The sequence below is a fragment of the Pseudophryne corroboree genome, chromosome 9, assembly GCF_028390025.1.
Source record: "Pseudophryne corroboree isolate aPseCor3 chromosome 9, aPseCor3.hap2, whole genome shotgun sequence".
Taxonomy (NCBI): domain Eukaryota; kingdom Metazoa; phylum Chordata; class Amphibia; order Anura; family Myobatrachidae; genus Pseudophryne; species Pseudophryne corroboree.
The window spans coordinates 467,486,189-467,498,673 of NC_086452.1; the positions used below are offsets into that span (position 1 = coordinate 467,486,189).

Sequence of the window (12,485 nt, forward strand, 5' to 3'; positions counted from 1 at the left end):
AGAATAGTGCTAGGCGCTGAGAACAACAGGTGGAGAGGTTGAGGACGGTAAGTATACTGCCACATACAGGAAAGACCCATCAGTCCAAACCCCAGATCCCTAATGGTCAATAATATGTTACACTTGTAGGAAGGAAGGGCATTTTGCCAGAGATTGTAGGAGTAGTAGGACACATAGTCAATATAGATCCCCTAGACAGAAAACACAAGCCACATTATTAAACACATAGACGGGACCAAGGGACATATAGTAAGGAATCACGAGCCATATAGAAAACACAGATTCGGCTAATGGGAAGAACAAAATAAATGCAACATTACCCTTTGACAAAACTAGACACCCACGAAGACTAATGTTACATTTCATGGTTCTAGATTCATGTCCATCACAGGTAGAGGAAATTATCTCACAGATACCGGGTTCCCTATGAACTTAGGATGGACAGGACACTGGATTGATGGCTGGGATAATCCCAATAGCGATACGATAAGACACACAGAATTTTTTTCAAGGGGTATAGACCAAGTAGAGAATCACTTCCCCTTAGTGCCCAATCCAGTTGTCAAATTTTTATAAAATCTTCTCCACCTCTACAAACTCATCTGTCACCAACCTCTATTCTGTTTCTCTACAGTTTTCCTCTTCATCTTTTGCGTTCACACAGGGTGGTACAATACATGGACCCAAGTACAGTTCAAACTCCACATGCCTAGGTCCTTCAGAGTTCTGCCCAAACCCAGTATATCTCAACAGCACGATGACACCAGTATTACTGCAGTGTGCCTTGTCATGCACAAAGGGTGGAGATCGGGAATACTGGTGAAGGGAAATTTTGTATAGACACTGATATGCCTGTTGGTGAATGGCAAACCTGACATTTTCTTTTTCATTTTCTTCTTCTTTCTCTCCTCTAGAGATGTTTCTTTTTTCTTTTTTTCTTTTTTTGTTTGAGTTATGCTCATGGTACTCTACATTGCAAACACAAATTAAGATACAAAAAATTTGTGTTCCCTGCAGGAAGAGGCAGTCTGGAGAACAAAGGGGTATGGCCAGGAGTCCTCAGGACTGTGGGCAGGTGGACACGGTAAGCCAGTAGCCCCCAGAGCATACCTTCCAAGTCTAGCTGAGGTGGCACACGGTCTGACTCATCTAGGCAAAGAGGGTAGGTGCAGGCTGATGAGAGTCTACTGGTGTGCGCCAGGATTCTATTCTCATGCAGGTAAAGAGAGCAATGACCTGTCTTACTTGCTTGAGGAAGAATATTGGTAAAGCAATACCAACAGAGCCATCCCATATCCCTCCTGCAGACGGATCTTTTCAGGAAATACAAATCGACTTCATACAGTTAACACCCTTTAGGAATTATTGTTATGTATTGGTGTGCACTGATGTTTTCTCAAACTGTGTAGAGGCATTTCCTGCCGCCACGGATGCCTCTGTGTTTACCGCAAAGAAAAATTGCACAGAAATTTGTGTGTAGATAATGGTACCCCTAGAAGTAGGAGCAAAGCTTGAAATTGTACTATTGTGACCATAGATACTGCCACTAGTATTATGTAGCTTCGGAACCACTCCCAGATCTTCACTTGACGAATCACCCTCTTCGAAATTTGTTTTTGTTTTGGTATTTGTGTCTTTTTGGGTTGTTTTTGAAAGACAACCTCATGTCATGATTGATCCGCACAATGATCAGAAATACACCAATGAGGTGACAGTACAGTACCTTGTTGAGATGACCCAGCATTTGAGAACTTGACAAAGAACTTGAAACTGTTGATTGCTGGTATGCCAAATGCTAACTGTCTTGATTATGAACCAAGAGACTGTGTGATTCTTCTTACGCTCAGGTTGCCTAATAGACAGGTGGGAAGGACCATACCAAGTTTTGTTGACAGCACTAAAGGTCGCCGAAAGAAAGACTTGGGTCCACTCGTCCCACTGCAAGAAGGCCGCTGACCCGGAGAGAACACGTGACAAAGTAGTTTATTGCTCACATTCATCGAGTTTGTGAACTGTGTGTTCGAAGTGAACTGTGTGTTCCAAGTGAACTGTGTCTCCAAAGAGCAAGGCAAAGAGAACCTCGTATCACCAGAGACTCTGTTCCGTGAAGACTGAGAGGCGGCACTGTTGAACACTACCTGAGCATACTAAAGGACTGCAGAAAGACCAGTCATTGTAATTGATTTGTTATGAACAAGAGTTGTTTTGTTCTATTTCTCTTTTCTCTCTTTCCCGCTGACAAACATTTTCTTCCAGGATATTCTATTTTTGCGAGGTTTTTTTTATGAGGAGTCGAGTTGGGACTGGAACTGGTTCTGCAGGAAGGAGTGATTTCCTTATAGGATCCCAGGATTAGCCGATCAGTTGTATAAAGTCAGAGAAAAATCAAAGTTCTAGTAGTTATGGAGTTCAGAGGTAATCAGGAAAAATCAGACAATGGCTATTCACACATTGCAGATAAAGAGCTCATTAATATATGTGAAAGAAAGGTTTATGAGTGGCTCTCCCCGAACTCCGAAGGTTTATGTTATTTAGGAAGGACACTACTTATAACCCTTGTTCAATGATTAAACAGACCTAGCATACGTTCCAGAAATGGAAACAATGTTCAGAAAATGATAGGAATATGTAGATCATGAAAATTTTATATGTCACTTTCACGATTTGTTTGTGTCTTCTTCATTTATCCAGCAGAACCTCAATCGATTCCAAACATCAGTGTACAAAGACGTAGGTACATGTATGTGTGAAATGTTCATCGCAAATCAGACATTATAGGCCAAAGCACTGTCCCAGCATACTCTATAGGTTGAATGTTGTCCCACACCCAACCAGTGGTCCCGTGACCGCCGAGTGTATATAGAGGATGTCTCGTCCTCCCCCCTGTCTTCCCCAAATATAGTCAAGTGTCTGATTTGCGAAATGCAAACATACTTGTGTCTAGGTCACCGATTATGGTATGAAATATTTTTTCTTATGTTAATATATGATGGCAGTTATTGTTTACTGCCAAAGGGTGGACTGTCGAAGTCAAAAATATTACATAAAGAGAACATACAAACTACACACATATAAGACGCTATACTTGCAAATACGCGCAGCGAGTACAGCAATATATGGTAACACACGCATTTACACTGACATGCCACAGAGATGGATTCGACACTTATCTCATACAGTACATAATTATAATAATATCAAGCGCCAGACATCATGATGATTTAGAATTGTATATGATGGAGTGGTGTCATGTATGTGTATTATTTGAACGAAACCAGATAGACCAGTCATGTTTACTATTGAAGCTACCAGATTGATGTGTAGATTCATTTGATGCTTGTTGTGAAGTTGTGGGACATTGCAGCGGATAATTATGATTACATGTATAAAAGCTAAAATCACTATTATTAGAACAATACATAGACCAAACAGGTAGTGGACAGGAAACTCAGGCCAGCCCTTTGGACGTCCCCAAGGCTGAACCTGTTCAGCATATACAAAGGAACTGGTGACTCATCGTGAATCCCTCCCCCAGAAACTAGATAACACATTGACCACACAGGAAGTTAGTGGCTTTTTGGTCTCAGAGGATGATGGACTTGCTGCCAGTTCAGTTCCTGTATTTATTTACAGAGAGAGGGAGACATAAGATGCATTGGAGGGAATGGTAATTGTATCGCTGGCCTGTAACTGTATGTAATTGTATGTATTAACTGCTTACTGTGTGAGTGTAACCATGTAACTATAGGTATACTGTACTTTGTAATATATATTGAATCCATATCCTTTTAATAACAAATATATACATCAATGAGCTTTGGTACTCAGATAATGTGTGGGTGTATTGTTTTCTCTTATGGGATGCAGTGTTTTGCGATGTATAGCGCACATTCATGGGATATGGTAATAAGAGGCATTTACAATATATATTAGAGCAGGCATTTTAAATATTTGTGAGAAATCAATTTGGCATTCTTAGAGCCTGATCACGGAGCAGGTGGTTTGAGGTGCTACGTTTGCCTAGCGTAGCCGCACAGAATGGCTTATATCACCATCCTACCTGCAGCTGTAACGCAGACTTGGAATCCTCATAGATACGTCTCGCCAAACCTCCATTCTCCAAGGACATTTTCTCCAGGAAATTATAATCTACATCTGAGCCAAATCCCAAACTATATAACGTTGCCTGGCCGTTCACTTCTTGTTTCACATTTCTCATTATTGTTTCTAAGTTAGTGACACCTGTCAAATAAAACAGACATAAAGAAATAAAATAAAATTGTAATAGGCATGTAACAAAACACAAGAAAGTGTATAATACAAGAGGTACTATGAATTAAAGCAAATTTAAAAGAAAGACAAGCAAAAAACAGACAAGCAAAAAAATATTTTTTTTCTTTTTTTTTTTTTTAACTAATAAAAGTTTAAATACAAAAGTGTAAAGTTAAAGCAGTAATAATTACCCTTTACATTGGCTTGTTTTTTTCAGGCTGCTATTAAATAGTGACTTTTCTGGAGTTTCTCGGAGCATCATGTGACTACCATGGCAACCACAGTAACACGGCACATGATTTTGTGAACTGGAATGTTGTGAAACACCCCTTTGAGCTCCGTTTTCATTGTGACATCCTTCTCTACATCCTCTCCCTTATACCGTACCTTGACAGGCTTAGTGTTGTGTATGTGATTGGCAGCCATACTTGTTTTCCTTCCAGAGAGAATTTGAAAATGAAATAATGATTCAGAGGATCCCCATTGTGTTGCTATTGTTGAAATCTTTCCCAATTGCTCTCTCATGTAAAATAGGAGAATACAACTGCTGAGTAATAATAACGGCCCACCTAAACCTTCTCAGCTTCCCTTCAAGTTTCATAGACCCTGATGAATGACATAATTTTATAAAAGTGTTCGCCCCACAAACGCATCTGTAATTACGTTTTATAGCTGGAACACGGCTGTGAAACATTATCATTAGAAAGGGAAAGTTTCATTGCTGACTTTTAAAGAGATTGTGGCTTAGCACACAGTACAATAACACCACTGCACGATGAGCTTCATTCAGCACAGATTGCAATTGCGACTGAACGCCATCGCGATCGAAAATCTGCAAAGACCTCTAGTCAAACCCACAATCCGCAATTTTACAACCCTATCGCAAATCTAGCTCACTCCCACTGCACGTATAGCTACAAATGCAACATAGCGCACATTCACTCAATTATCTGAGAATAAACGCATCTCTTATACATCAATGTCACCACAAAACCATGTACTGTATACTGTATTCCTTTATAAATGATTTGTACATTAATAATGTAGCTATGTTAAAATATGGCGTACAGAAATCATATTGCAGTCGTGCTGGGATGGTGCGCTTCTTGTCAGAGTAATGTTAGGCAGGCATTAAGGGGCATGGCGCACACAATACATACATGTAACATGTTTAAGTAACATGTGCTGCTTACAACAGTAATAAGTTATGCACAACACTCTGCTGTGACGAGCACACACATGACACATACATACATAAGGAAAAGTGTTATTTTGTCATAGCGTTTGTAATTCCTGCAGTCTGTTTTGCATATATTGCGATTATGCGACACACCGCGCATTGCAGAAGCTGCGTACCCATCGCACTGACACGTCTCCACCACTACTTTTTATCTTTGCCAAATGCAATCTCTACTCTGTTTGCAGATACCTAGGTAAGGACACGGAAACCAGACTTGGCGCGTGTGTTTTGTGTCTGGTTGTGTACGCATGCGCAGTGTGTCGATAATCACTCATTGCGCGATAATTTGCATTTGCAACTGATGCTGAATGAGGCCCTAGATCACCGCTCACCTTCGGTTGGGTCTCCGTCAGATAGGAATATTATAATTGAAGTACTTATTTCAGGTAGTAACTTATTATCTCTCCCAACTTTCAGCATCTCCGCAGCAGATAATAAAGCTGAATTTATATTAGTACCTAAAATGACAAAATATTTACATAGGAAGGAATAGGTGCATAAACTACATAAATATAAACGTATATACTATATATATATCTGTATACATAAATACAAATATATAACAAAAAGTGTGCCCTAGAAAAAGACAGTAGTAAAATTGTAGCATTCTGAAGCATATACGTACTACTTCCAGTACCATGACTTAGAGAGTGGGTCCAATTGCACCAGACATGATGATGGGATTTGTTTTATCATGGCCCCACTCCCCCCCTCCCCACACCCACACAGACTGCGCAATGCACACACAAGGCCAGCACCGGTTGCTCTTATTTGCTCCAATGTTGCCATCAGAACGGTTGACCCATAGCATAATCCTATGACGCGTTTTGCAGATCATTTACCTGCTTCATCAGAGCAGTAGTGATCGGCAGCATGGTTGGCAATGAGGGGGAGGGAACCAGGAAGCAGAAGGGGTTGGGAGGTCCCTCTGATAGCGGCAGCTGCAGTTAGATTCTCTTCCTGCAGCCACACAGTGGGCTATCTGACAGGTGACATCAGATGCCACCATGTCAGGGAAAGGCCAGCCTGGTGTGGTCACATCTGATGCGACTACGCCAGGCAAGTGGTTATTGCATACGCATCGCACTGCTTCACTCTTTTCTGTCAGGTAGCGCTGCAGTCACACCCACCCCATGCTTGGTGCCAGAGATCCATTTACAATAGGTGTGCCCTCGGTACACACATGCCTGGTGTAACTCTGATGACACACCCCTGACACTCCATGCGACGCTCTCTATCCTGCGTACACCCAGAAGCTGCACGGCTGACACCCAGAGAGACAGAAATCCGTCCAATGCAGAATGCCCGTGAGATACGAGAGGATGCGCATGTTTGCTACGGCACCTGGGCAGTTTGCGAGAACTCATCAGATGCGGATGCATTTGGGCCAATTTGCAACTCACAGTCAGACACACGGTGGTGGCCCTGATCTCTTTGTCTGTCCACACACAACTTAATATACAGGCACCACAGGGGTTCTAGCTGAGCCCTTACTGACTCCTGGTGTCACAGCTCTGTCGCTGTAACGGGAAGAAGTAGAAGACGAAGAAGAAGAAAAAGATATAGCTCATACCACAAACATAACACCAAATTGTTTCCTTACTTCCTCTTGCGCTGATCTGAGCTACAAACTCTTTGGCACTCTTGATATTGTCAGGTACAGCCTTAACCAGATTATTCTTCCATTTAACAACTTCGCCGTTGAATTTTAGAATCCCAACATGATCTTCCTCTGGTAAATCTTCCAGGATTTTTGTAAAGGCTTCAAATGTCTAAATATAAAAACAGCACGTACGATAATAATCCTATAGCGATACGATATGTACACACAGCACCGGTCACCTATACCTGGGGGATTATCTGTTTCAGTGACTGCACATTTCACAAACTCAAAATTCCTAATGAAAAAAAATGACATGGAAGTGCACAACCGCAGATAGCGTCTGCGCAATTCCATCCAAACATGAATTGGGCCGCGAGTGCGATTGGCACCACACGTACAGTAGAAGTTTATAAGACTGCACCATAACTTTTGCAGGAAATGTGCTACATGGTGCGTCAATGAACTGTAATACGGAACAATGATAAATCCCACAGATTTCCCGCGTTACCTGTTGCATTTTGCGCCCCTTCATAGACCCACTGCAGTCAATAACAAAAATCGCGTTCTTGGGAACCTTCTGAAGACTGGTCGGCGCAAAGTAGTGCACGAAGTATCCATTGACAATCTGTGGATGAGAAACGTCATTATTACCAGAAATATAAGGATACTAAGGAACAACGAGCAAGTTACTACAATGATTCGGATAATGGATAATCAAGAATCCACCCAAAAATCTAAATAAGAATATGGGGTCTGATTCAAACTTGAACGCAGTTTCCATCTGCGATCTTTCGCTCACTGTGCATGTGTCCGCAACCTTCGAGCGATTCAGAGACGGACGAACCACAGTCGTATCTCCACTTGCAAGTGAGTGGGTGTTTCTGGGCGGTAATCGGGCATCCACGTATAGGAGGTGGGCGTGTTGGTGGAACAACAGGTTATGCAGGGATCAGTCGGATGTGGCCATATCCAGTGTCGGACTGGCCCACAGAGGTACTGGGGTAACCCCCGGTGATCCCCAATGCCTCGAGGCCCACCCCTTCCTCTAGGGATCAGGTTTCAGACTGGGCACGTGAATTATACATTATACATACAGTATCATACCTCCCAACATTTGGGGGCTTTAAGTCGGGACTCCAGATGTGGCGCCACAAGGGGCGTAGCCTACTGAAAAGGGGTGTGGCTTCACGTGAATGGCAACATCACGAGCCACACCTCCAATTTTCGTCACAGTGGGGGCACGGACAGTGCTCTGTGAGCTGCTGGCCATGCCCCCAGTCCCTCTGGCTCAGTGGAATAGACGCTGTGCGCATGCATACGGCGTCTATTCACCGCTGCTCTGCTCTGAACTGAGCAGAGCAGTGAGTGATAGGGATCCTCCCAACTCCCCCCCTCACCGTGGGACACTGCGGACCGCGGGAGGGACAGACCCAAAAAACGGGACTGTCCCGCGAAAATCAGGACAGTTGGGAGGTATGCAGTATGTTACCTTATGGTGTATTTTCTACAGTGCATTGCTGTTATTAATCTGGTACATTATCATGCATGCACTAGCAGTATTCGCTGTATTTATTTATCAAGGGGCCCAGACCATGCGCTCTCTAATAGTTACCAAGTCTCTGTGGTGACTGGCCACACCCCCTCTGGAGAGTGGCCACACCCCTAAACATGGGCCCCTACCACTGAATCCCCCGGTAGGCCCTTCATGTCCCAGTCCGACACTGGTCGTATCAGAATACAGCTGGAAATCCGCAGTTATAGTCAAACACGGAAATTGCCAGCGTTTTACAAGCAACTGCAAATCATTCCCATAAAAACTAAGTATAAAATATAAATTTTTGACGTTCCAGGTACTGCTACTTCCAGCACTCAATGGGGAGATTTATCAAATCTTGGAGAGAGATAAAGTACTAACCAATCAGCTCCTGACATTTTACAGGCTGTGCTAGAAACATGACAGTTAGAAGCTCCACTTTATTTCTCTCTGGACAGGATGTACTAAAGAAGAAGAAAAACTAGTTTTCGCGGTTTTTTTTAACCACATTTCCAAATGTACTAAAGTCCAGACACCGAGGCTTCGATGCAGAGGGTAATGGCAGCTATATGATAGAGTATATCGGGCGTCATTCCGAGTTGATCGCTAGCTGCCGTTATTCGCAGCGCAGCGATCAAGCTAAAAATCGGCATTTCTGCGCATGCATATGCACCGCAGGCGCATTATACGGGTACAATGAGCATCGTGGGTTTGCACAGAGTGTAACGACCATTCCAGTCGCACAGCCGAACGCAGGAAGATGGACAAGTAGTGGGCGTTTCTGGGTGTAAACTGACCGTTTTCGGAGAGTGCTTAGAAAAATGCAGCCGTGGCAGAAAAAAAGCAGGCGTGGCTGGGCGTTCGCTGGGCGTGTGTGTGACATCAAAAGCCGTCCCTCCGTCATTAGAATCAACGCACACGAAGAGTAAGTACAGGGCTGGTCTTGTTTTGCACAATATGATTTTGCAGGCGCTCTGCTGCACAAGCGTTCGCACTTCTGCAAAGCGAAAATACACTCCCCAGTGGGCGGCGACAATGCGTTTGCACGGCTGCTAAAAACTGCTAGCGAGCGATCAACTCGGAATGACTCCCAGAATCTTTCCTCTGTTACACATCTACTGCAGCCACTACATTGCACAATGTGGTGATACCCCAAAGGCAGCTGCAGAGGGAGCGAGAGAGACATGGGGTGCACCGGGACCCTGCATGCACCAGCTTAAGGCTGACCATCTTTAGGACCCAGCGGACACCCATTGAAGCGGATCCGTCGGTCCTTTTTCATAGGGGAACAGGAGGCTGTCAGGGGGCGGAGCTTGTGAGGGCGCCAAGACAGGAAACACTGGCTGCATGAGGCTGCAGGAGACGTTAGCTGTGTGTGGCCGCTGAGACACAGAGCGGAGCTGGCTGTGGGGAAGCTGAGGCAGCGGGGGTGATCAGTGCAGAGTACGAGGCCATTGAGGGATCCGGTGGCTGCGCAGAGGGACTCTCAGTAGGAACCTGGGCTCAGAAACTGGCAAAGGGAACCCAAGTAACAGCATGGAACATATCTGCTGTAACATATCAATGCTTTACATTGTTGTGCATCCATAGCCAGATTAAGGGGGGAGGGGGGGATGCAGGGCATATAGTTCCCCGGGCCCCCCTTTGTCAGGGGTCCCCCCGGCCAGAGCACACTTACATCACTAGCTTTACCTTTGAAGCAGTAGCAGAACCAGCAGCCAGCAGGACAGTATGGAGTGCAGGCAGAGACACAGGATTATCAGGTTTTATGAGCTACCAAAAGAGCTTTCTGACCAGAGGAGAGATAGGAGGGTGGAGAGAGCTCTAAGTGAGACAGAGATACCAGCTTCTCCTCCTCCCTGCCTGGGTGTCTGAGTACTGTGTGAACCGTTATGCAATTAAACCATTAGGGTCTAAAGATAGACACACACACACACAGAGTCCTCCTGAGTCCTGTCCCAGTGTGTAAGTAGTACAGAGGTGGTTGCTATTCTTGCATGTGACAAGATACATTATTTTATTTGTCTGTGTATTTGAAGGTTAAGTTGTCTTTGTTCCACTAAAAGAAAAGTTTATAAAATAGTTGTCTTTCAGTTAGGTGGAGCTATAAACAGTACCCAGGCATTATTAAACTATTATTAACTTTCATATACACAATCTGTAACTCCCACCATGACCCATTCCAGGAGGGACACAATGCTCTCTACCTGGACTTCCTTCTTAATTTATGATTGCAATCATCTGTGATGAAATACCTTTCTTATCAATTAATTAGTTCAACACAGGTGACACCAATCATATATTAAGAGGGAAGTCCAGGTAGACAGCATTTTGTCCCTCCTGGAATGGGTCATGTTGGGAAGTATGCACAATCTAATATACATCCCCCACCTTCCATCAGGGCTCCCCTGTCTTAAGTGCCCCGGGTACCCCCAAGGCTTAATCCGGCCCTGTGTGCATCTACCACACACATGGCTTAGTTAAGCCCCAGAGCAAGTGTACATCTATGCAGGTACAATCCTTGGACTCGGTACCCTGGTGAGACTGCAGTCTATATTACAGCCTGCACTGTGGAATTTCTGACAGATTTGAGTTTATTTAATCCAAAGCCATAACTCACTACCTGCAACTCCGCTACAGCTCCCCGCTAACAGAGACTCTTCTTATATTTATCTTGGGACATAGTCCCCCTATGTTGATCGAGTTGATCGCTCGCTAGCTACTTTTTGTAGCCGTGCAAACGCATAGTCGCCGCCCACGGGGGAGGTGTATTTTCGCTTTGCAAGTGTGCGATCGCATGTGCAGCCGAGAGGTACAAAAACATTTTGTGCATAACAAGACCAGCCCTGTAGTTACTTATTCTGTGCGATGATCCTAGCGACGAAGGTCCCGGAATTGACGTCGGATACCCTCCCTGCAAACGCTTGGACACGCCTGCGTTTTTCCAACCAATCCCAGAAAACGGTCAGTTGACACCCATAAACGCCCTCTTCCTGTCAATCTCCTTGCGATCGGCTGTGCAAATGGAATCGTCGCTAGAAGCATTGCACAGCAACAATGTTGCTTGTAACCGTACGACGCACGTGCGCATTGCAGTGCATACGCAGCTTTACCATTTTTTAACCTGATTGCTGCGCTGCGAAAATCGGCAGAGAGCGATCAACTCGAAATGACCCCCATACCCCTGTACCGACATCCAGGAGTTGGCCATATATATATATATATATATATTGCACAAATAGATTGCAGCAACAGTAGCACGTGTATATCTGTGACCCTGCCTACTCGCAACGCAAAGCCCCAACCTCAGTGGTTACAATTATAGGGGCAGCTTCATCGTTGATACAGTGCAAGATCTGTTCATATTAAGTGCCTACAACAGTAATTCTGGTCCTCATTACTATTGTGCCAGATACTATTAACACTTCCAATACCAGAAACTATGGTGACACTCAGCAGCCCACCTAAGAATAATATTGGAGGTAATTCCAAGTTGATCGCAGCAGGAATTTTTTTTAGCAGTTGGGCAAAACCATGTGCACTGCAGGGGAGGCAGATATAACATGTGCAGAGAGAGAGTTAGATTTGGGTGGGTTATTTTGTTTCTGTGCAAGGTAAATACTGGCTGCTTTAGTTTTACACTGCAAATTAGATTGCAGATTGAACACACCACACCCAAATCTAACTCTCTCTGCACATGTTATATCTGCCTCCCCTGCAGTGCACATGGTTTTGCCCAACTGCTAAAAAAATTCCTGCTGCGATCAACTTGGAATTACCCCCATTGTGTGAAATCGTTCCTCTCTACTTGCTGTCTCTGCATTTAATGTGCACCG

At 44.1% G+C, this 12,485-nt stretch overlaps 1 protein-coding gene across 1 annotated transcript in view; it reads right to left on the reverse strand.

Annotated features, from left to right (window-relative positions):
* The window catches only part of LOC134958615 (inter-alpha-trypsin inhibitor heavy chain H3-like), a 143,455-nt gene that overhangs the window by 63,401 nt on the left and 67,569 nt on the right, over positions 1-12,485 (reverse strand). The window contains exons 7-10 of the mRNA XM_063941323.1: positions 7,624-7,740; positions 7,116-7,284; positions 5,845-5,970; positions 4,061-4,242 (exon numbers count right to left, since the gene is read on the reverse strand). Of these exons, the coding sequence (XP_063797393.1) occupies positions 4,061-4,242; positions 5,845-5,970; positions 7,116-7,284; positions 7,624-7,740 (594 nt within the window). The remainder of the gene's footprint in view (positions 1-4,060; positions 4,243-5,844; positions 5,971-7,115; positions 7,285-7,623; positions 7,741-12,485) is intronic.